Below are 24,249 nucleotides of genomic sequence, written 5' to 3' on the forward strand. Positions count from 1 at the left end.
TGGACCGTACTTAGCACAATTGTTGAAAGTCATAACAGAACACTGTGTGCAAAATTTCAGCCAAATCGGGTAAAAATTGCGGCTTCCAGAGGCTCAAGAAGTCAAATCGGGAGATGGGTTTATATGGGAGCTATATCCAAATCTGAACCTATAGGGTCCATTTGCAATCCCCAATGACTTACATCAATATAAAGTATCTGTGCAAAATTTCAAGCGTCTAGCTTTACGCGTTCGACCGCTATCGTGATTTCGGCAGACGGACGGACGGACGGACGGACGGACGAGACGATCAAGAATATGAATACTTTATGGGGTCCTAGATCAATATTTCGACGTGTTACAAACGGAATGACTAGATTCGTATACCCCCATCCTATGGTGGTGGGTATAAAAATATCAGGCGGTTGCATGTCAAAATAAAACACTTCAGCCAAATAGGATAAGAATTACTCCCTCTAGAGACTCATGAAGTCAAGATCTGAGATCGGTATGATGAAGACCATAAAACGGGAGAATATGGTTCGATCCACATCATATTCGGGAAAGGTGTGTAGGGTTCTTATGGTACAAAATTATAGCAAAGACATTCAATCAGAAGATCGGTATATATGGGCACTTTATAAAAAAGTGGTCCAATCCAAGCTATACTCAATACAGTCGAAAGGCTTAAAACAGGTTTCTGTGTCAAATTTTAGTGAAAAAGTAGGCGCATGCCTTTTATGGACCCAACAACTTCAAATGGGAGTTTAGTATATATGGCAGCTATATCCAAATATAGACCTATCGGAACCATATTCGACACGGATATCAAGGGGCCTAATACCACTCACTGCGCCAAATTTTAGCGAATCCGAGTAATAAAATCGCCTTTAATGGCCCTGAGATATTAATTCGGGAGATCGGTACATATGGCAGCTATCCAAATATAGGCCAATCAGAACCATATTTGACATTGGGAGCTTAACTAGAAATTGGAAGTTTGGTTCAGTAATCGCTACTTGCAACCTTTAGGCCATCAGCATGTCTTCTATGCAGGCAGTGATCAGTCTGGATGAACGGAATGAGTCAAACTTCTGTTATAGCCAAATACAATAAAGCAGCGAGTTTAGGTTGCGTCCCATTACCATATAAAGCAAGCACTCTAAAGTTCCTTTTCAACTAGAAACAGTGTAATTTAAATTTTTTGCCATTTTTCTATAAGTGCATCGATGATATTTAAAATTAATACAATTATTAGAGACAATTGTGTCTAAAGTGGTGGTTTTTTTTTATAAATGTATTGATAAGCGAAACGTCAATGATTTTTAAAAGCTTTAAATATTAAAATTATCTAAGAAGTGTTTCAGTGACAACATTTTTGCCATCATCTATGAGTGGGACTTATTGAAAACGTCTGTAATCAATAAATTTAATTATTAACATGTTAGTTAGTGATAAGAAAAGTGGAAATAAAGAAAAGAAAAAAAGTCCCCTAGTAAATTTTTCAAAAGTGATTTTAGATAGTATTGGCATTACACCCTGAAATACCGAACTTCAGATATTGAGGGTATTTGGTCGGCCTATTATCTTATTGATGAGCCTATGAATTGATTTATGGAATGGAGTTTTAAACTTTTTAGAAAAATAATCTTTGAAAGTTTCGAATATAGTCTTAAAGTGTAATAGGCGACTGGTTTCATGCCATTGTTAAGTGCTGATAAGATTTTTGAGCGTTTCAGCCATGAAATGCTGCTCTACTAAGTGGTGTCACTCTAAGGTTCGCTTGATTTTTAGCATGGCTATAGATAGGCCTTAGCTTTCCATAGAGAATCTTCAATCCACAGCACTGATTGAGATATGAGAGAAGTTTTACATTTTCGATCAGCAATACCATAGGTTTTAAAAACCTTGATGGTACATATTGGGTTGCCCAGAAAGTAATTGCGGATTTTTTAAAAAGAAAGTAAATGCATTTTTAATAAAACTTAGAATGAACTTTAATCAAATATACTTTTTTACACTTTTTTTCTTAAGCAAGCTAAAAGTAACAGCTGATAACTGACAGAAGAAAGAATGCAATTACAGAGTCACAAGCTATGAAAAAATTTGTCAACGCCGACTATATGAAAAATCCGCAATTACTTTTTGGGCAACCCAATATATTGATTTTTTGACATGTATCATGATGTATGAATTATGAATGGGAGCTACATACTCAAACATTTAAATATCTATAAAGGGAATCCATAGGAATTCGAATTGTTTTGAGAATATTGTTAAATATCGATTTATAGTACTTCAGTGCCTTTGTAATCTATATTTAGTTTTTCTTCTATTTTTTTTTATCTTCTCAAAAATCCCATTATGAAATATTGCTTCTTAGTTTTGATTGATTTGTGAAAATCATTAGTCTACGCCAACATTTGCCTTACGTTCAATTATTCATAGAAAAATATTCAAAATATTTGGATATCTACCAACGCATCAATATGGAATTTTCAATGTTGGTGACCTGCTGCGGCAATAAATCATGAAAATTTTTTAAGGAAAATAGTATACCCAAAAAAATACAATCAATCCTCCGCATTTAAGAAACATAACAACAAATAAAAAGTAATAGAGCTAAATACGCATTGATTTATTGATGTTCGTCGCTTTTTCCACTTGGGTAAGGGTGAGATATCGGATGTATGAGACTGGCTCTTAAAAAAAAACCAAGGAAATACAAAAACTAGAATGTCAGAGAAATATAAAATAAACCAGTAAAGAAAGGCTAAAGTCGGCCGGGCCCAATCTTATATACCCTTCGCCATGGATCGCATTTGTCAAGTTCTTTGAATATGTTGTTCAATATATTGGGTTGCTCAAAAAGTAATTGCGGATTTTTCATATAGTCGGCGTTGACAAATTTTTTCTACGGCTTGTGACTCTGTAATTGCATTCTTTCTTCTGTCAGCTATCAGCTGTTACTTTTAGTTTGCTTTAGAAAAAAAGTGTAAAAAAATTATATTTGATTAAAGTTCATTCTAAGTTTTATTAAAAATGCATTTACTTTCTTTTAAAAAATCCGCAATTACTTTTCGGGCAACCCAATATATATGAGCTACATCAAGTTATTGAACGATGTGGACCATATTTGTCATGCCTGTTAGAAGTCATAGAAAAATACCACATCCAAAATTTCAGACAAATGGCTCGGAGTGCCAAATTGGGAGATCAGTTTATATGGCAGCTATATCAGGTTATCAACCGATTTAGATCATACTTGGCACAGGTGATGGTAGTCATACCAAAAGGATGTATGCAAACCAAATTGGAAAGGAATTGCGCCCTCTAAAGGCTAAAGAAGTCTAATCGGGAGATCGGTTTATATGGCAGCTATGTCAGAATATGGACTGATTTAGACCATACTTGGCACAGTTATTGGAAGTCATTATTCAACATTATGTGCAAAATTTCAGCCAAATCGGATAAAAATTGCGCCCTCTAGAAGCTCACGAAATCTAATCCGGAGATCGGTTTATAGGGCAGCTATGGCAGAATATGGACTGATTTAGACCATACTTGGCACAGTTATTGGAAGTCATTCCTCAACTTTATATGCAAAATTTCAGCCAAATCGGATTAGAATTGCGCCCTCTAGAAGCTCACGAAGTCTAATCGGGAGATCGGTTTATAGGGCAGCTATATCAGGTTATCAACCGATTTAAACCATACTTGGCACAGTTGTTGGAAGTGATACCAAAACACCCTGAGCAAAATTTCAGTCAAATCGGATGGGAATTGCGCACGTTTTCAAAATAGGAGTTCCAGTCTGAAGTGGCAAGAGGATTTGAATTGCAGTCGTACCGGAGAAATTAAATACGGAGATACCGGAAGATTTCTTCCATGTAGTTCACAGATCTGAAGCGGTTTAAAGACAACATTTCTTGGAAGAAAGGGTATTAAAGCTACCCTTTCTTAGGAGAAAGGGTACTAAAGCTACCCTTTCTTAGATGAAAGGGTACTACAGCTACCCTTTTTTAGGAAAAAGGGTACTAAAGCTGCCCTTTTTTACAAGAAAGGGTACTAAATATATCCTTTCATAAAAGAAAGGGTCCTAAAGCTATAATTTTTTTGAAGAAAGACTTCTTAGACAAAAGGGTACTAAAACTCCTTTTTCTTAGAAGAAAGGATCGATCTAGGCCAAATTGAAGTAGAATGTCGAAAGGCCTTATACAATTTACTGACCCAAATTGCGGCGAAATCGGACAATAAATGCGCCTTTTATGGGCCAAAGACCTTAAATCGAGAGATCGGTCTATATGGCAGCTATATAAAAATCTGAACCGATCTGGACTAAATTGAAGAAGGCTGTCGAAGGGTCCAACACAACTCACTGTCCCAAATTTCAGCAAAATTGGACAATGAATGAGCCTTTTATAGGCCCATAACCTTAAATCGTGAGATCGGTCTATATGGCAGCTATATCCAAATTTGATCCGATCTGGGCCAAATTGAAGAAGGATGTCGAAGGTCCTAACACAACTCACTGTTCCAAGTTTCAGCACAATCGGACAATTAATGTGGCGTTTATGGGCCTAAGATCTTAAATCGACAGATCGTTCTATATGGCAGCTATATCCAAATCTGGACCTATTTGGGCCAAATTAAAGAAGGATGTCAAGTGGCCTAACACCACTCACTATCCAAGATTTTAGCAAAATCGGATAATAAAAGTGCCTTTTATGGACCCAAGACTTTAAATTGAGTGATCGAAGTATATATGGCAGCTATATCCAAATCTGGACCAATCTGGTACAAACTGAATAAGGATGACGTAGGGCCTAACACAGCTCTCTGTCCCGAATTTTGAATGAAATTGGACAACAAAGACGCCTTTTATGGGCCTAAGATCTTAAATCGGCCTATATGTGGGCTATATCAACATATAGTCTAATATAGCCCATCTTCGAACTTAACCTGCCTATGGACAAAAAGAGAATCTGTGCAAAGTTTCAGCTCAATATCACTCCCAAAAACCAGCAAAAGGATATATAGACACTGGAATATGGGTATCAAATTAAAGATATTTGAGAGTAGAAAACGAATCAGTTATCCAATTGTGGGACTAAGTGTTTCGTGGGTCACCAACCCCAAAAAAAAACCCTCAAATCGGACATATTGACCGACCGTGGCAGTATGGATCCATTTTTTATAGATTTGATATGCTTTTTTATGAAAAAAAATAAAAACAATTTTCTTTGTCAAATATAATTTTGACAAATTTCCTTGAAAATAAGGTTCTGACAATATTTTCTTTTTAAATTAATTTTTTCAAATATTTCCCTATTAAAGATTATTATTTTTCCATTCCACCCTTTTACCTGCCACTGCGATTTCACTCATTACCTGCCATTCCCTTATTTTATGGATTGAATTTCCAGTTTCACACTTTGCTGACGTAGCAGCTGGCATGTGTGAGGTAGTAAATCATCATCATTGAAATCTAGCAATGCTACATGAAATCTCATCCATGATTAGATAATAAAATTTAATCCCTTTGAGTGCAATAGAAAATCCATACACGTTTATTATGTTAGTGGTTAAACATAAATATGGCCTAAATGGCTGAACAAAAGCACATTGGGGATATCAATGAATCTTGGCGTTAATTACCATCATTTTTATTATTTATGTAGGCTACACCAATAAAACGACTATCGCTATTTCTAATCTGAGAATAAATATTAATTTCCATTGACTTTTTTCTGCAATAATTTGTGTGGTTATTGGCCTTAATTTCTAATACCAAAATACTCAGTGATGTTAGGGAGTTTTTTTTTATTATGGGTGCATAGCCACTTGCGTTGAATTCAAATACGAATAATGTACAGTGGGTAGGTAATAAACGATGATGATTGAAACATAGGTAAGAAAAAAATTTGGCAAAATTTGGTTTTATCTATCACCATAGGACGGAGTTATACTGATATCGTAACTTCATTTACCACAAGACGAAATATTGGGTTGCCCAAAAAGTAATTGCGGATTTTTCATATAGTCGGCGTTGAACAATTTTTTCACAGCTTGTGACTCTGTAATTGCATTCTTTCTTCTGTCCGTTATCAGCTGTAACTTTTAGCTTGCTTTAGAAAAAAGTGTAAAAAAAGTATATTTGATTAAAGTTCATTCTAAGCTTTATTAAAAATGCATTTACTTTCTTTTAAAAAATCCGCAATTACTTTTTGGGCAACCCAATAGTTACCAAATACCCTATTGTAATGGTCAAGACATTCTATGACTAGCTATGGCCTTCTTTCCGTCTGTCTTTCTAACCTGCCCAACCAAAGTTTAGTATAGATTCATAAATAGATACAGCCACCATATGGACTGATATTTCGATTTGTTTGCATTTCTTATAGAATTTTTGGTGGTTACCAATTTTTATACCCACCACCCAAGGATGGGGGTATATTCATTTTTTCATTCCGTAACACATCGAATAACTCATATTCTTGATCGTCGTAAAAATCTAAGACAATCTAGCCATGTCCGTCCTTCTATCTGTTGAAATCACGCTACAGTCTTTAAAAATAGAGATATTGAGCTGAAACTTTGCAAAGTTTCTTTATTTTGTCCATAGACAGGATAAGTCCGAAAATGGGCTATATCGGACTATATCTTGATATAGCCCCCATACAGACCGATCCGTCGATTTAAGATCTTAGACCCATAAAGCCACATTTATTATCAAATTTTGCTGAAATTTGAGGCAGTGTTTTGTGTTAGGCCACTCGACATTCCTCTTCAATTTGGCCCCGATCGGTCCAGATTTGGATATAGCTGCCATATAGACCAATCTCTCGATTTTAGGTCTTGGGCCATAACAGGCGCATTTATTGTCTGATGTCGCGGACAGTGAGTTGTGTTAGGCCCCTCGACTTAATTCTGCAATTTGGCCCAGATCGGTCCAGATTTAGATATAGCTGCCATATTGACCGATCTCTCGATTTAAGGTCTTGGGCCATAAAAGCCGCATTTATTGTCCGATTTTGTCGAAAATTGGGACAGTGAGCTGTGTTCGGCCAGTCAACATCCTTCTTCAATTTGGCCCAGATTTGGATATAGCTGATATATAGACCGATCTCTCGATTTAAGGTTTTGGGCCCATAAAAGACCCATTAATTGTCCTATTTTGCTGAAATTTGGGACAATGAGTTGTGTTAGGCCACTCGACATTCCTCTTCAATTTGGCCCCGATCGGTCCAGATTTGGATATAGCTGCCATATAGACCGATCTCTCGATTTAAAGTTTGGCCTCATAAAAGGCGCTTTTATAATCCGATTTCGCTGAAATTTGACACAGTGACATATGTTAAGCTTTTCGAGATCCGTGTCGTATATGGTTCAGAACGGCCTACATTTCGATTGAGCTACCAAAAATATCAATATTTTGTTCTACTATATTGAACAATGACTTGTACCTATTAGACCACTCAATCTCCGTGCCGGACCAAAATTCGGAAGGGTGGTCCAAATCGGACCATATTTCGGAAAGGTGGTTTACATATCTAGCCGAGGTGGTGGGTATCCAAAGTTTGGCCTGGCCGAACTTAACTTTCTTTTTACTTGTTTGAATCATTTTTATACCCACCACCATAGGATGGCGGTGTACTATTCTAGTCATTTCGTTTGTAACACCTTGAAATATTGATCTGGGACCCCATAAAGTATATATATTCGCGATCGTCTCGAAATTCTGATTCGAACTAGCCATGTCCGACCGTCCGTCGGTCAAAAGCGTGAAGTTAGCCGCTTGAAATTTTGCACAGATACTTCTTATTGATGTAGGTCGTTGGGGATTGCAAACGGCCCATATTGGTTCAGATTTGGATATAGCTCCCATATAAACCGATCTCCCGATTTGACTTCTTCAGCCCATGGAATCCACAATTTTTGTCCGATTTAGTTGAAATTTCGCACGCAGTGTTCTATTACTACTTCCAACAACTGTGCGAAGTACGGTCCAAATCGGTATATAACCTGATATAGCTCCCATAAAACCCGATCTCCCGATTTGACTTCTTGAGTTCTTGCAAGCCGCAATTTTTGTCAGATTTGGCTGAAATTTTCCATGCGGTGTTCTTTTATAACTTTCAACAACTGAGCCAAGTACGGTCTAAATTGGTCTATAACCTGATATAGCTCCCATATAAACCGATCTTTCCTATATAACCGATTAGACTTTTTGAGCCCCTGGAAGCCACAATTTTTATTCGATTTGGCTGAAATTTAGCATGTAGGGTTTTGTTACTACTTCTAACAACTGTGCCAAGTACGGTCCAAATCGGTCTATAACCTGATATATCTCCCATAAAAACCGATCTCCCGATTTGACTTCTTGAGTCCTTGCAAGCCGCAATTTTTGTCCGATTTGGCTGAAATTTTCCATGCGGTGTTCTATTACTACTTTCAACAACTGTGCCAAATAAGGTCCAAATCGGTCTATAACCTTATTTAGCTGCCATATAAACCGATCTCCTGATTTGACATCTTTAGCCCCTGAAAGTCGCAATTTTCGTCCGATTTTGCTGAAATGTTGCACATTTGTTCTGTTATGACTTCGAACAACTGTGTCAAGTACGATTCAAAAAACCATAAAATAATGCCCTTCAACTAAACTTATTTTGTATAAAATTTTAACAGAATCCATGGTGGTGGGTTTCCAAGATTCGGCTTGGCCGAACTCAACTCTCCTTTATTTATTTTTTTTTAAGTCAACTTTTCTTAGTACATGACCCACTGTATCGAAATTCATTTTATTTCATCACTTATTAATATCCCCACAAAAAATTTACTATCTTTGAAATGTGCAAATGATAATGAAAACAATCACTTATGTTTTAACATTTCCAATTGTTTTATATCATCATAAAGCATTAGAGTTTGATGCCAGCAAATGATTGATTGTAAAACATGAGGCAATTGCGCATATACCCTGGGGATGTTTTTGATAAGTAGGGCTAGAATTAATTGATGTGTGGGTGCCTCGATTGCAACTTAAATAGAATTTTTGGTTAAACCAAAAAAAAAAAAAATTATACAAAAAAAGTTAAGAAAGGGCTGTAACGGACTAACATTATCACCTAAGTTAGCAAAATAACTAAATGTCCTGCATCGCACATCAAGGATCTACTAAAAGCACTTTACAAAAGTACACACTTTACAAGATTACACAACAAATTAAAATGAGAATTATTTGTATACATTCGGCTGTCTCATGCAATGTGAATGTATGTCCACAGCCATAAATGCCATATAAATGGTGAACAATTTCATGCTAGGTCCTTTAATCCTTTACAGGATCTTTTAGAAAGTACTTAATCCAACTTTGGAAGTCGTGTTGGCACGAATTAACTTTACTCGATCGCCATAACATTTTGTTTTTGGGACACTCTAATATACAAATTTGTCCTTCTAATTTATATTATTGGGTTGCCCAAAAAGTAATTGCGGATTTTTGATATAGTCGGCGTTGACAAAATTTTTCACAGTTTGTGACTCTGTAATTGCATTCTTTCTTCTGTCAGTAATCAGCTGTTACTTTTAGCTTGCTTTAGAAAAAAAGTGTATAAAAGTATATTTGATTAAAGTTCATTCTAAGTTTTATTAAAAATGTATTTACTTTCTTTTAAAAAATCCGCAATTACTTTTTGGGCAACCCAATATAATCACTTTATTTTTTGAAGGCCACATTGTAAGCGTTTATTTAAATAAAATTCTAATTTCAATTTGTATATCTAATCTTCTAAGTATTAAAAATATGAAACGATTGTTACCACAATTACTCAATTATTAAAGCCAAATGACTAAATCTGTGCAGCCTAACCGCAGCTCAAATCGCTTATTCTAAATTAAATATGCTAGTGGGCAAATTTTGATTATTATTATACGACAATGAGATAATTTCTGGGGTTTGGCCGGGCCGGGCTAATAGAGTCTTGGTTACCCATGACCATGGAATAAAATGTAAAAAAAATTAACAAAGTTAATATGTGATTTATTTTGAGGAAATTCGTCAATTTCGAATTTTCAATCCACAAGAATCTGGACCAATTTTGTTGTTGTTGTAGAGCCACATTTTCATATGTAGGTAGCGATCCTCGTCAAGCTCCTGTAGATGGGCCACTTAAAGGCGCCAATAACCCGCCTTGTCATATCGATCATCATAGGCACTCAGTATTTATGTAAGAGCCGGTAACGTCCGGCCTCTCACCGAGGCCATCTGCTCGACACTGATTGTCCGCAACTGCTGTTGCAGCTACTCCGTATGAAACATTCCACTATCCGCAAACTGTGGACGCGTCCGGTAGTTCGTAGCAAAGCTTCTCGTGACAGCAATGAACATCGAACAGATTGGACCTCAATGTTCCAGCCCGTGCGGTGCTCACAACTATCCCGTGCCGCGATCTAGACCAATGAGAAGCATTAGTGAAAAATTTCAAAGAAATACAATATCTTTATTAATTTGGGCGTTATTTAAAAAAAAAAATAAGAAGGGCGGACAGTCATGGTTATACCAGATATGTATCCCAATAGAATCAACAATATTTATACTTACTCGTATACACATAGAAGGGTTAGACTGATATTTAATCGGGTTACACACAAAATGTAGAAATATACCCCAACCAATGGTGATGCATTTCAAATTGAAATGATGAGGTAAAAATCTCATTAAATCCACTTTCACTGTTAAACTTGGCATACTTTTAGGAGCTCATTAAAAATTCACAGCAAAAGCTTTAGTGTATATGAGGGTAGATAAAGAAGTCTGACAAGACTAATTGAAATAAATTATTAATATTTAAAATATGAAAAAATAGAAAGGTAGAATCGGAAAATAGTGTATATGAGGGTAGATAAAGAAGTCTGCTAAGACTAATTGAAATAAATTATTAATATTTAAAATATGAGAAAATAGAAAGGTAGAATCGGAAAATAGAGAGGGTGTTTTAAAGAAAGGATTCCACCGTGGAATCAAATTGAACTTGAAGAAGGATGGACAGACGACAGCTAGAAGGACAGACAGAAAGACAGACATCTAGAAAGACAGATAGCAAGACAGACAGAAAGAGAGAGAGAGTGAAAGAGTGAGAGAGAAAGAGAGAGAAGGAGAGATAGAAGGAGAGAGATAAAGAGAGAGAAAAGGAGAGAGAGAAAGAGAGAGGGACAGAGAGAAAGAGAGGGATAGAGAGAAAGAGAGGGATAGAGAGAAAGAGAGGGATAAAGAGAAAGAGAGGGATAGAGAGAAAGAGAGGGATAGAGAGAAAGAGAGGGATAGAGAGAAAGAGAGGGATAGAGAGAAAGAGAGGGATAGAGAGAAAGAGAGGGATAGAGAGAAAGAGAGGGATAGAGGGATAGAGAGAAAGAGAGGGATAGAGAGACAGAAAGACAGAGACAAAGACGAAAAGACAGACGGAAATAGAGAGAGAGAAAGAGAGACGGAAAGAGAGAGATAGAGAAAGACAGACAGATAGACCCACAGACAAGCAGACAGAAGGACGGATAGACCTACTGAGTCTTTCATTAATAAACAGGTAATTGGAGACAATATACAGGGCGATTTTTTAAGAGCTATAGGAAAGTTTTTCAAAAAAAAAAACACAATAAATTTATGATATCTTTAGTTGAATCGATAGTACGGTCCATCTAATTTAATGTTTGAAGATTATTTCACATATTGACCTTGGCTGCGCCTCAAATAGTTCATCCGCTTAGTCCAATTTCCAACATTTCGGTCGGTATCTCACGAATAAATGATTCAATGTTGTCTTCCAACGCGTCTATACAGACAAGTCCGCTTCAATTTTAAGTTTTAACATAGCCCCACGAAAAATTGTCTAAAGGCGTTAAATCGCACGATCTAGGTGGCCATTTGACCGGTCCTGACCATGAAATAAAATGTTTACCGAACTCGCCTCTCAATAAGTCCATTGTTACGTATGCTGTGTGGCATGTGGCACCGTCTTGTTGAAACCACATATCATGCAAGTCAAGCTCTTGCATTTTGAACAAAAAAAGTTGGATATCATCTCACGATAGTGTTCACTATTCACAGTTACGTTACAATTCCCATCATCTTTGAAGAAGTACGGTCCAATGATTCCACCAACCCATAAATTGCACCAAACTGTGACTTTTTCTGGATGCATTGGTAGCTCTTGCAATGATTCTGGCTGATCTTCACTCCAAAATCGACAATTCTACTCATTAAGCCAAAAATGAGCTTCGTCGTAAAACGGAAGAAGCGCGCTATGAACTTTCTTAACAGAGCACGCATTTTGATAATTAAATTTAATAATTTGCAAGCGTTGTTCGATAAAACGATTCATAGTTAAATTATAGACCAAACTGATGATGTTTGACAGTGAAACAAAACACGAAACCTGCGTGCGTTGTTTAAACCAGTGGTGCCTAAAAGACAATAGCTAAAAAATCATCCTGTAGTAACCGTCATGCAAAATCTGAGGAGGATTGGAACGCGATAGACGCGTATATAACGATAGTTCACGAAAGACTGAATGAGGAAGAGATCGTCCGAAATGTGTTTCCAAAGTGCAGATAATGTCTGGCCTCCAGACAAACATACAACAAAGAGACAAAGACAGACAAACCAACAGACAGACTGACAAGCGGACAGACAACAAGGACAGACAGACTGAAGACAGACAGATAGAAGGAAAGACCGACAGAAGAACAGATGGACTGACAGATTGACAAACCGACAGACAGATCGATATAGAGACAGATGGAAGGACAGACAGACAGAGGTACATACACACAGAAGGACAGACAGACCGAAAAACTGTTGGGCAGACGAGTGGTGCAGGGTATAAAAACAAGCTAAGAAACCACCACGATGAACTCTGCAAAAAAAGTACAAATAAGTAAAAGCGTACTAAGTTCCTTTGGGCCGAATCGTATATACCCTCCACCATCGATCGCTTTTCTCAAGTTCTTTGGCCTGGATCTCTTTATAGGCAAACGAAGGATAATGGATAAGAATTTAGACAGACTGATAGGCAGAAAGAAAAAACAAACCGACAAACAATGATACAAAGAGACAAATAAACGGATAGACAGACAAACCGAAAGGCAACAAGAAGGACAGACAGCCAAACAAATAACCAGACAGATAGAAGGACACACAGTCAGTGCAAAAAAGCTATGAGTGAATGGAAAAAAACAAAAGTAAAATGGGAAAATAGGGGGTGTGTTTTAAACAAAGGAGGCCACCGTGGCGCATACATTAGAAGGACAGACAGTCAGACGGTAAGACAGACAGGCAGAAAGACAGAGAGAAGATGAAAAGCGAGACGAAAAGGGAGACAGAAAGACAAACGGACAGAGAGACTGACAGTCAGACAGAGAGACAAACGCACAAACAAGTCAGGCAGAAGGACTGACAGGCCTACGGGCAGCCAGACAGACAAATGGCAGAAAAATGGATAGACAGACGGTGAGAAATATGTTCAAACAGAAGGACAGACACAAAAAAAACTGACAAACAGTCAGTCAGATTGAGATAAGCAGACAGATAGACAAAGAGAAGGACAGAAGACAACCAAAAGGACAGATATCTTGAAATCCCGACAGAGAGGCAGACAAAAGGACAGACAGACTGATAGGCAGACAAAAAAACAAAGAGCCAAATAAACGACAAACCGACAGGCAGAAGGAAGGACAGACAGAAGGATACACAGCCAGAAAGACAGATATAGAGACAGATAAAAGGACCGACAAGACACCCACAGCCAGAAGAAACTGTCTTCGATTATGCAGTGTATACAGAACCATATCAAGCGACGCAGCACACGTGGTAGCAGGGATGATCCCCTTAGATATGCTTGCTAGGGAACACTCCAATATATACAGGAGACTACTCGAAGACAGGAGTACGTCAAGAAGTCCATTCGCAGGTCTGAGAGATTTACAACGATGGGAAACCTGCAGAGGTGATGGGAAAATTCCCCAAATGGCAGTTGGTCGTATAAAATATTGACAAACATAAATAAATGGTTAACGCATGGTTAAAGCATGGGGAGCTAAACTTCAAGCTGGCCCAACTTTTGACAGGTCAAGGCTGCTACAGAAGCTACCTGCATCGCTTTGGCCATCACACCTCTTCACGGTGCCCAAATTGTTCTACAATGGATGAGAACGCAGGACATATTGTTATCACATGTCCTAGATATGCGGTTCATGGCAGACTGTATAGTAACTGTCACGCTAGAATTGAAGGAGAATTGGAACTCGCATACAAGAATAGTTAACAAAAGATTGAAAAGCGAAGAGAAAGCCCGAAAGGCGTTATAAACAACACAAAGCTACCAAAGTGTTGATAGTATCTGAGAAGGTGGAGTGAGACTATGATTGAGCCGGTCCCGCCGCGAAGAAATACAGTCAGGGAAACAGACGGACAGACAAACGGAAGGACAGAAATCCCGACAAACAGAAGCACAGACAGCAGATATAAACAGATAGACAAAGAGAAGGCCAGACAGACCGAAGGACAGACATCCTGACAGGCAGAACGATAGACAGACAGAAGGGCAGACAAGAGAACAGACAGACAAACTTTATAAATTATTGCCAAACATAGGTAAGTGGTTAACGCGAGGAGGAAAAAAACAAACAAGTGAAAACGTGCTTAGTTCGACAGAGTCAAATCATGGGAACCCACCACAATGGACTCTGCAAAAAAAAAGTAAAAACAAATAAAAATGTGCTAAGTTCGGCCGGGCTGAACCTTATATACCCCCCACCATGGATCGCATTTGCCAAGTTCTTTACCCTGGATCTCCTTATAGGCAATCAAAGGATAGGCATGTTAAGGTTAGGATAAGAGTGGTAGTCCTTTACAGGCAATTTGAAGTCCATTGTGGTACCACAGTAGTGACAGACCAAGGCCTCTTGTGAAAAACGAATCGACTAGCCCCGCACTGGCATTGTGAGCATGCAACCTGGCGCCTAAACAAAGGATAACGCATAAGAATTACTTAGCTATTGAAGCTATATTAGTTTATGGACCGATTCGGACCATTCTTGGCTTTGATGTTAGAGACCATATTAGAAGGCATTGTGCAACATTTCAGCCAAAACGGATAATAGCCCTATAGGGGCTCAAGTAGAAAAATCGGGGCATAGGTTTATATGGAAGCTGTATCAGGTTATGGATCGATTCAGATTATATTTGATACGTATATTGAAGGTCATGGGGAAGTCGTTCTAAAAAATTTCAGCAAAATCGGATAAGTATTGCACCCTCTAGAGGCTCAGGAAATGTAATAGGGGGATGGGTTTATATGACAGCTATATCAGGTAATGAACCGATTTGTATCAAACAGGTAATGTACCGATTTCGATCAAACAATTGGAAGTCAAAACAAAACACCTCATATAAAATTTTAGCAAAGTCGGGTAAGAATGGCGCCTTCTAGAAGCTGAAGAAGTCAAGATGCGAGATCGGTTTATATGGCAGCTATTACAAAACATAGACCGATATGGCCAATTTACAATTCCTACTAACCAACACTAATTGGAAGTATTTGTGCAAAATTTCAAGCGCCTATCTTACTACTTCGAAAGAAAGAGTGCTTTCGACAGACAATCAGGGGGACGAACATGGCTTAGTCGACTTAGAATGTAAAGACGATCAAGAATATATATTCTTTGTTGGGTCTCAGATCAATATTTTGAGCTGTTATAAACGGAATGACTAGATTAGTGTACCCCCGTGCTATGTTGGTGGATATAAAAAAGATATTTCTTTTTTATCACGAAAAATTTCACATTTAATCTAATCACTGCTACTGCTTAACTTTTCTGAAGTAGATAATTTTTTTACAATGCCATCAACATTTTAATTTTTACTGGGAAACCGCAGACAAAGTTTCTCAAGAACCACTGTTTATTATTTAAATTAAAAGTAAAAATAAATTGTTAGGACATTGGAATACTTTGATTAAGAACTTTTGTCATGGCATATCGGTTTTGGGTTGAATTAGACATGTAATTATAGTCTGGAATGTTGGTATGGCCGTGGGAAAAATAGTTTTACTATTAACATTCTTACACTGTTACACAAAATTTGTTCTTACGTCAAAACAAAATGTTGACAAAATTTAGCACAGGCAAAAATTTTGAAAAAATTTTGTACAGATATTACAAAATGTTAACAAAATTTGATTTAATTATACTTAATTTTTTTTTAATTTTTTTTTGACCTTTTTTTAAATTTTTTTTTTAGTTTTTTTTTTAATTTTTTTTAATATTTTTTTTTTTAATTTGTAATTTTTTTTTTTTAATTATTTAAATTTTTTTTTTAATTTTTTAAATTTTTTTTTAATTTTTTTTTAATTTTTTTTTAATTTTTAAAATTTTTTTTTAATTTTTTTTTATTTTTTTTTAATTTTTAAAATTTTTTTTTAATTTAAAAAATTTTTTTTTTAATTTTTTTTTATTTTGTCTTTTAATTTTTTTTTAATTTTTTTAAATTTTTTTTTAATTTTTTTTAATTTTTTTTTTTAATTTTTTTCAATGCTTGATAAAACACTCCATGCTGTCAGCAACACTACGGTCAAACAGAAAACATATGCACCGCAAAAAATTCCGATAGCCATACATGATTCTTATTGTAATGTAAAAATGTTTTCAAGTTGACATGGTGATAACATTATTCTCGCCTTATGGTTTTAAAGATATCGCACAAACAGCAAATTAGCGTTCTACTATCATTGTATCTGAAAAACCAAAACAAACAAAACCGCTGGGGTTATAAATTTGTACATATAAAGCAGGGCAAACAGATAAACACAATCCGTCATATCATTAGGACAAGGAGGTCGCCTTACGTCTACCTGACCACCCGCAATGATCTATGCAAACATTAATGCAGCGGACGGACTAAGGCACGGACAATTGTTTAGTCAGCACAGATAAACAAACAAATTGGACATAACAATTGTGATTAACGCTCATACGTTTAAAATGTTTGGGTCATAGCGAGGGACAGATGGACGGTCTAACTAATCTGCAGCCGAAAACTTTGTGTTTGGGTTTATGTGGCTCTTGTGTGAAGCCAAGTAGGCAGTTATCATTTTCCTGCCGCAGGTCAAACAAATTGAGTGAGACTATACCCCTATGAGCGTGAGACAGACAAGATCAGTGCTTTGCCAACACTTGTAACAGACACAACATTAACGGATAGTTTTGTTTTTCTTTTTTCTTTGAAAAATAGTAATTTGAGCTTATTTATAACACATAATATATTTGAAAAAAAAAATTACAATATTGGAAAAAAACCTGTTTATGTGCTATCAAATTACTTTCAATTAAAATACGAAATAATCAAAATCCAAGTAAATATCTATCAACATGCCTGCCAATTGGGAAGACAATGAGGAAATTCAATATTTTCGTGAATATCTTCGAATACCTACTGTTCACCCCAATCCGGATTATAGTAAGTCTTATATGTTTTGGAGGGGAACGGGAGTTTGGATGAATGGCAGAAGTGTCTATGAAAAACCTAATATTGAGGTTAATTAAATAATTTAACCGTTAATTAAACAATAAACGAGGTGTGTGTGTACTCAAATGTGGGGTGGAGAAAAAAACCAGCAAAGAATTGTCAGAAATTTTCCATTGTCAACATTTCGATTTTTTAGATTTTTTTTTTAACAAGGCGTTCATAGAAAAATTTTTGCAAATTTCAGTTAAACAAAAAAATTACTGACAATTTTATTTCTTTCGAAACCTTTTCAAAAAATTTTAGTTATAAAATTTTTTTTTTTCGAAATTTTATTTGTTTTGAAAATTTTATCAACATTTTTTTTCTATAGAATTTATTTTTTAAAATTTTCTTAAATAAATAATATTTTATTTTTAACAAATTATTCACAAGTTTATTTTACAAAATTTGTGCTTAAATTTTTATTTTTGTAAAAATTTTATTTATCTTAATTTTTTTTTTTTTAAATTATGCTCAATTTTAATTTTCATAAAAGTTTTCTCAAATGTTTAATTTTTAGATTTTTATGCCCTCCACCATAGGATGAGGGTATACTAATTTCGTCATTCTGTTTGTAACTATTCGATTTTAAGACCAATAAAAAAGCGTAAACAGACAGACTACTCGAAATATTCGTCTGACACCCCATAAAGTATATATTAGGTTGCCCAAAAAGTAATTGCGGATTTTTTAAAAGAAAGTAAATGCATTTTTAATAAAACTTAGAATGAACTTTAATCAAATATACTTTTTTTAACACTTTTTTTCTAAAGCTAAGCTAAAGTAACAGCTGATAACTGACAGAAGAAAGAATGCAATTACAGAGTCACAAGCTGTGAAAAAATTTTTCAACGCCAACTATATGAAAAATCCGCAATTACTTTTTGGGCAACCCAATATATTCTTGATCGTCGTGACATTTTATGTCGATCTAGCCATGTCCGTCCGTCCGTCTGTCCGTCCATATGTTCGTCCGTCTGTCTGTCCGTCCGTCCGTCTGTCCGTCCGTCCGTCTGTCCGTCCGTCCGTCTGTCTGTCGAAAGCACGCTAACTTTCGAAGAAGTAAAGCTAACCGCTTGAAATGTTGCATAAATACTTCTTATTAGTGTAGGTCGGTTGGGATTGTAAATGGGCTATATCGGTCCATGTTTTGATATAGCTGCCATATAAACCGATTTTGGGTCTTGACTTTTTGAGCCTCTAGAGGGCTCAATTCTTATCCGATTGAAATGAAATGTTGCACGACGTGTTTTGTTATGATATCCAACAACTGTGCCATATTTGGTTCAAATCGGTCTATAATCTGATATAGCTGCCATATAAACCAGTCTTGGGTCTTGACTTCTTGAGCCTCTAGAGGGCGCAATTCTTATCCGATTGGAATGAAATTTTGCACGAAGTGTTTTTTTATGATATCCAACAAATCTACCAAGTATCGGTTCATAACCTGATATAGCTGTCATATAAACCGATCTTGGGTCTTGACTTCTTGAGCCTCTAGAGGGCGCAATTCTTATCCGATTTGGCAGAAAGTTTGTACAACGGCTTCTCTCATAACTTTCAACACACGTGTTTAATATGGTATGAATCGATCAATAGCTTGATACAGCTCCCATATTAACCTATCTCCCGAGTTTGCTTCTTAAGGCGCAATTCATATCCGAATGAACTGAAATATTACACAACGAATTCTACAATGTTCTGCATTCATTTATGGTCCGTATCGGACTATAACTGGATATAGCTCCATTGGCATAAGAGTTCTTATTCAATATTCTTTGTTTGCCTAAAAAGAGATACCGCGCATAGAACTCGACAAATGCTATCCATATTGGAGGGTATATAAGATTCGGCCCGGCCGAACTTAGCACCCTCTTACTTGTTATTACCATATTCGTATTCTACTCTCCAATACCATTCATTTGATATCCATATTGTCTTTTTCGGTCCACTTGTGATTTTGGGTGGTATGTTTGGGGTTACGAGGAGGGTCCGCCCCCTACCGATATCAAAAAATAATAAAGTATATTTCTTCTTTCTGACCATATTCGTAATCTACTCCCGAATACCTTTCATTTGAGTCCTATATTGTCATGCTCGTCCAATGAACCTATTTTAGGGGGTTTTGGAGTTGAGGCGCTTACTTTTCTCTGCAAAAATTTTTCAAAATGGTTTTTAAACGATTTCAGAGTTTTTATGAAATTTTTTGAATATTTTGTTTCAATAAAATGTTAAAATTTTTTTTTTAATTTTTTATCCATTTTTTTTAATTTTCCTTTAATTTTAAATTTGTTTTTTATTAATATTTCAAAATTTTTTTTTAAACAATTTTTTATAAAATTTTTATAAATTTTTTTTATAAAAATTTTCTTTAATTTTGTCTATTTTTAACTTTTAATAAAATTTACTCCACTTTACATTTTTATATATTTTTTTTTAATTTTCTCAAGTTATATTAATTTAATAAATTTCTTAAAATTTAATTCTTCATAGTAATTTTCTCAAACACAAATTTAAAATATATACTCCCTTTTTAATTTTTCTTAAATTATTACTATTTTCAAATTTTCTTCAAATTTGGTTTATTTTCACAAATTTTAATTTTTACAAAAATTTTATCAAATTTTATATTTTATAAATTTTTTTATGGAACTTTTTTTGGAAAATATTTTCTTCATTTCCTTCAGCAAAATTTTCTTATATTGTCCGCATTCGAACCCAGTATCCCGCTGTTTTGATATCTAACCCTTTTTTTAAAATATATTTATCTTTTCCCTTGCAGAGCCATGTGTTGCCTTTTTGAAAAAGCAAGCCGCAGCTTTGGATATGCCAGTGCGCCTTTTCTATCCCGTTAACGAAGATAATCCCATAGTGGTAATGACATTGACTGGCACTGATCCCAGTTTGCCTTGTATTCTTCTCAACTCCCATATGGATGTGGTACCTGTGTTTGCAGAGAATTGGAAACATAAGCCATTCGGTGCGGAAATGGATGAGGAGGGAAAAATATATGCACGTGGAGCACAAGATATGAAATGTGTGGGAATGCAGTATTTGGGTGCCTTGAGGGCTCTCAAGAAGAAGGGTGTTCAATTTCGTAGAACCATACATGTGACGTTTGTGGCAGGTGAGTATAGATGAGATCTAGATGTTTGTTTTAGTGGAAGAGGAATTTGACATACTTCTTCTTTTGTCTTAGATGAAGAAATGGGTGGTGGCAGAGGTATGAGACCTTTTGTAGAAACTGCCGATTTCAAGGAACTGAAAATTGGATTCTCTTTGGATGAAGGTTTGGCCTCTCCCACTGAAGAATTTCCTGTCTTCTATGCAGAACGTAGTGTATGGCGTAAGTATGAAGGGATTTAGATTATCAGAAGATTACACCATATGCTGAAGAAATTTAATTTTATAGAATTTTTGTAAAAAAAACTTTGTCAATGAAGAAATAATAACAAATGCCTTCAAATTTTATAATAAATTTTCTAAAGATTTGATTTTTAAAAATATTTTACCGCAAATTTTTCATGCAACATAATTTGGACAATTTTACACCATTTCCAGAAAAAAAATAATTTTTAAACGTTTAGTAGTTTTCTTAGTTTTTGTAAAATTTTTTATAAAATATGTAAATTTTAATTTCCTGCTGCTTTAGATTTGATTTTCAACTTTTTTTTTAATTTTTATGGATTTTTTTTTTAATTAGACTTGTATGAAAATTTTGTAAAAATGCATTTCTAAAGAAAAAATTTTTTAAAATTGATTTGAATTTTATATATTTTTTTTTAAGATTAAATATTTTGTAAACTTTTTTCTTTTTCTCAATTTCCACCCTCAGGTTTGTATTTCAATGCCAATGGTAATGCAGGTCATGGCTCACTACTTCACAAAAATACTGCAGGCGAAAAGATCACCTACATACTGCACAAAATGATGTCTATGCGTGAACAACAGGTGAGGCGTTTGGAAAATAATCCCGAATTGACCATAGGTGATGTGACCACAATAAATTTGACCCAAATACGTGGAGGTGTCCAAAGTAATGTGGTACCACCCACAATGGTTCTGGGATTTGATGTGCGTTTGGCCTTGGATGTGGATCACAGTGAATTTGAGGCTCAGGTATTAAAAACAAGGAATTTCAAAACAAATGTTATAAAATTTTTTTCCAATTGCAGCTCCATAAATGGTGTGAAGAAGCTGGGGGCGACATACATTTGACTTATGATCAAAAACAACCCCGTGTGACTCCAACTGCAACTGATAATACAAATCCCTATTGGGTAGCCTTTAAAGAGGCTACAGATTCATTGTAAGACCGATTTCGGTTCAACGTCTTGGGACTTTTTGTAAAACATTTTCTTTTTGGCTTTTTTAGGAGCCTTAAACTCAAACCTCAAATCTTCACTGGTGGCACTGACAGTCGTTATATCCGCCGTGTTGGCATACCTGCTATAGGTTTCTCCCCCATGAATAATACCCCCGTTCTGTTGCATGACCATGATGAGTTTATAGCTGCCGATATTTATTTACGTGGCATTGAAATTTATGAAAAGATTATTACAAATCTTGCCAATTGCTGAAATCTCTTAAGTCATTTTAGACCAAAGATTGTTTAACCGAATTTATTTGTTATAGTGTTATTGCCTTTTTGTGAATTTTTATTTTTAGAAAATAGAAAACATCCTTTTTGCTGCTTAATGTTGTGAAACTACAAAAAAGTGAATTTAAGACATGCAAATGCATATTTGCCCATGAACATTCCATTAATGCCCATGAACATTCCATTAATGATCAGGGACAATGGGGCACATATCAATGAGTGCTTCCAATCCAAGTTTAAGCTCAATGATAAGGGTTTCTTTTTTAGACGAATCCGAAAGGTGTGCCGCAGTGGGAGACCTCTTTGGGGAGAAGTTTTTACATGGCTACCATAAAATATTTTCAAGTGGCATAGTTCCTCACAAATTAGAAGGGGATAACACTGCTGATTTTTTTATATTATCGCCAAGATTCGAACCCATGCAATCAGCGTCATAGACGGACATGCTAACCTCTCTTCTATAGTGGCCACCTAAGCCATGGAAAGGGATTATTGTTGGAGATAATATGAAAAAAACTATAACATAAAAGAAGTGTTTTATGGAAAAAGAACTATAATATTCAAGCATATAGGAATCGGAAATCGATATTTATCGTGTTGTAAATTGATATTTCCAGTTGCTTTAAACTGAAAAAATTATATATAACATTAAATAATCGTATAAATGATTTATCGATTAATTTGAAAAAATTGATTTGCCGATAAATTTTCTAAAAAAATCAATTTATCGATAAAGTTTTCAATAAAAATCATTTTATCGATACCTTTTCTAAAAAATCGATTTATCGATAAATTTTCTAAAAAATCGATTTATTGATAAATTTTCTAAAAGTTATATTTATCGATAAGTTATCTAAAAAATCATGTAATCGACAGGTTTTTTTAAACATTTCGAAAACGTATGTAACATTCCGTATTCGTATGTAATATGTCGAAATCGATATAATGAAAACTGATGTAGGTATAAACATCGAAGTTGTTCTAAACATGGATTGCAATATGTTATAAAAGGAATGACAAAATAATTGTGCACAAACATAGAGTCTTTGAAAATCGATTCATAGATTTTAGAAAATTGATATTTCGGCATGTTGCTATGGTGGTAGGTAAAAAATTTATTTATCGGTATCTTGTTTGAAAATTTGATTTATCGATATTTTGTCGGAATTATGTCGAAGACATTCGTAGCATTTTGTAATCGCAGTTGTGAAAGCTTAATGGGTATATAAATCGATTTATCGATAGCTTTCATTGAATGTAAATCGATTAACCGATAAATAAAAAAATTATTGTACCCCTTTTTCTATAGTGGAAAGCAAAAAAGTGGACTGGATTAATAGATTTTCCAAAAAAATTACTGGTTTTTTAAAAAAGAATTATTTATCGATTTTTTCCGATAAATCGATTTAAAGATAAATTTTTTATAATATAAATCCATTCATCGATAGCTTATTCAATATATGGACTTCAACATGGCTTAAATTGTTTAAAAATCGATTTATCGGCTAAAGCAGAAATATGTCGATATCTGTTTTTAATATTTTGCAGTGTTTCAGAAACATCGAAATCGTTAATAAGATTTCAAAATTGATAGTTTAAAATCGTGTCAGGCACAAAAAATATGGATCGATAGTTTTCTAAAATATAAATCGATTTGTCGATGTTGCAAAAGGAATAACTTAATAATTTTACATATATTCTAAGGTGGTGGGCATAAACATCGATTTATAGACAGATTTTCACAAAAAATTTTGTTAAAAAAATTTTTTTTTAATAACTTAGGTTCCTAAAACTTTTTATCAAAAAATCCTTTTACCGATAATTTTTGGAATCATCGATTTATCGAAAGATTTTCTAAACAATTTTGTTAAAAAAATAGTTGTTTTTTATAACTTTTAGAAAATTCGTTCACATCGTAATAGGCATAAACATTTATTTATTGATAGTTTTCTAAACTAAAAATCGATTTATCGATAGTTTTATGGTGGTGAGCAAAAACATCTATTCATCAATAGATTTTCTAAAATAAATTGTTTTTTGATAGGTTTTCGAAATACATCGCTTTAAATAAGGTGATGGGCATAAACATCGATTTATCGAGAGATTTTCTAAA

At 35.0% G+C, this 24,249-nt stretch overlaps 1 protein-coding gene across 2 annotated transcripts in view; it reads left to right on the forward strand.

The window, feature by feature from the left end:
* Positions 1-22,303, forward strand: part of LOC106087402 (aminoacylase-1) — a 96,327-nt gene extending 74,024 nt beyond the window's left edge. The window contains exons 1-6 of one of the 2 annotated variants that reach the window (XM_013252427.2): positions 17,186-17,488; positions 20,319-20,663; positions 20,736-20,882; positions 21,372-21,655; positions 21,712-21,845; positions 21,912-22,303. In XM_013252427.2, coding sequence (XP_013107881.2) covers positions 17,401-17,488; positions 20,319-20,663; positions 20,736-20,882; positions 21,372-21,655; positions 21,712-21,845; positions 21,912-22,116 — 1,203 coding nt within the window. In that variant the 5' untranslated portion in view covers positions 17,186-17,400 and the 3' untranslated portion in view covers positions 22,117-22,303. Of the gene's footprint in view, positions 1-17,185; positions 17,489-20,318; positions 20,664-20,735; positions 20,883-21,371; positions 21,656-21,711; positions 21,846-21,911 lie in introns of those variants that run through there. The other variant, XM_059367929.1, reaches the window with a different exon arrangement.
* Positions 22,304-24,249: the final 1,946 nt, after the last annotated feature.

Source organism: Stomoxys calcitrans, chromosome 4 (genome assembly GCF_963082655.1).
Source record: "Stomoxys calcitrans chromosome 4, idStoCalc2.1, whole genome shotgun sequence".
NCBI lineage: Eukaryota > Metazoa > Arthropoda > Insecta > Diptera > Muscidae > Stomoxys > Stomoxys calcitrans.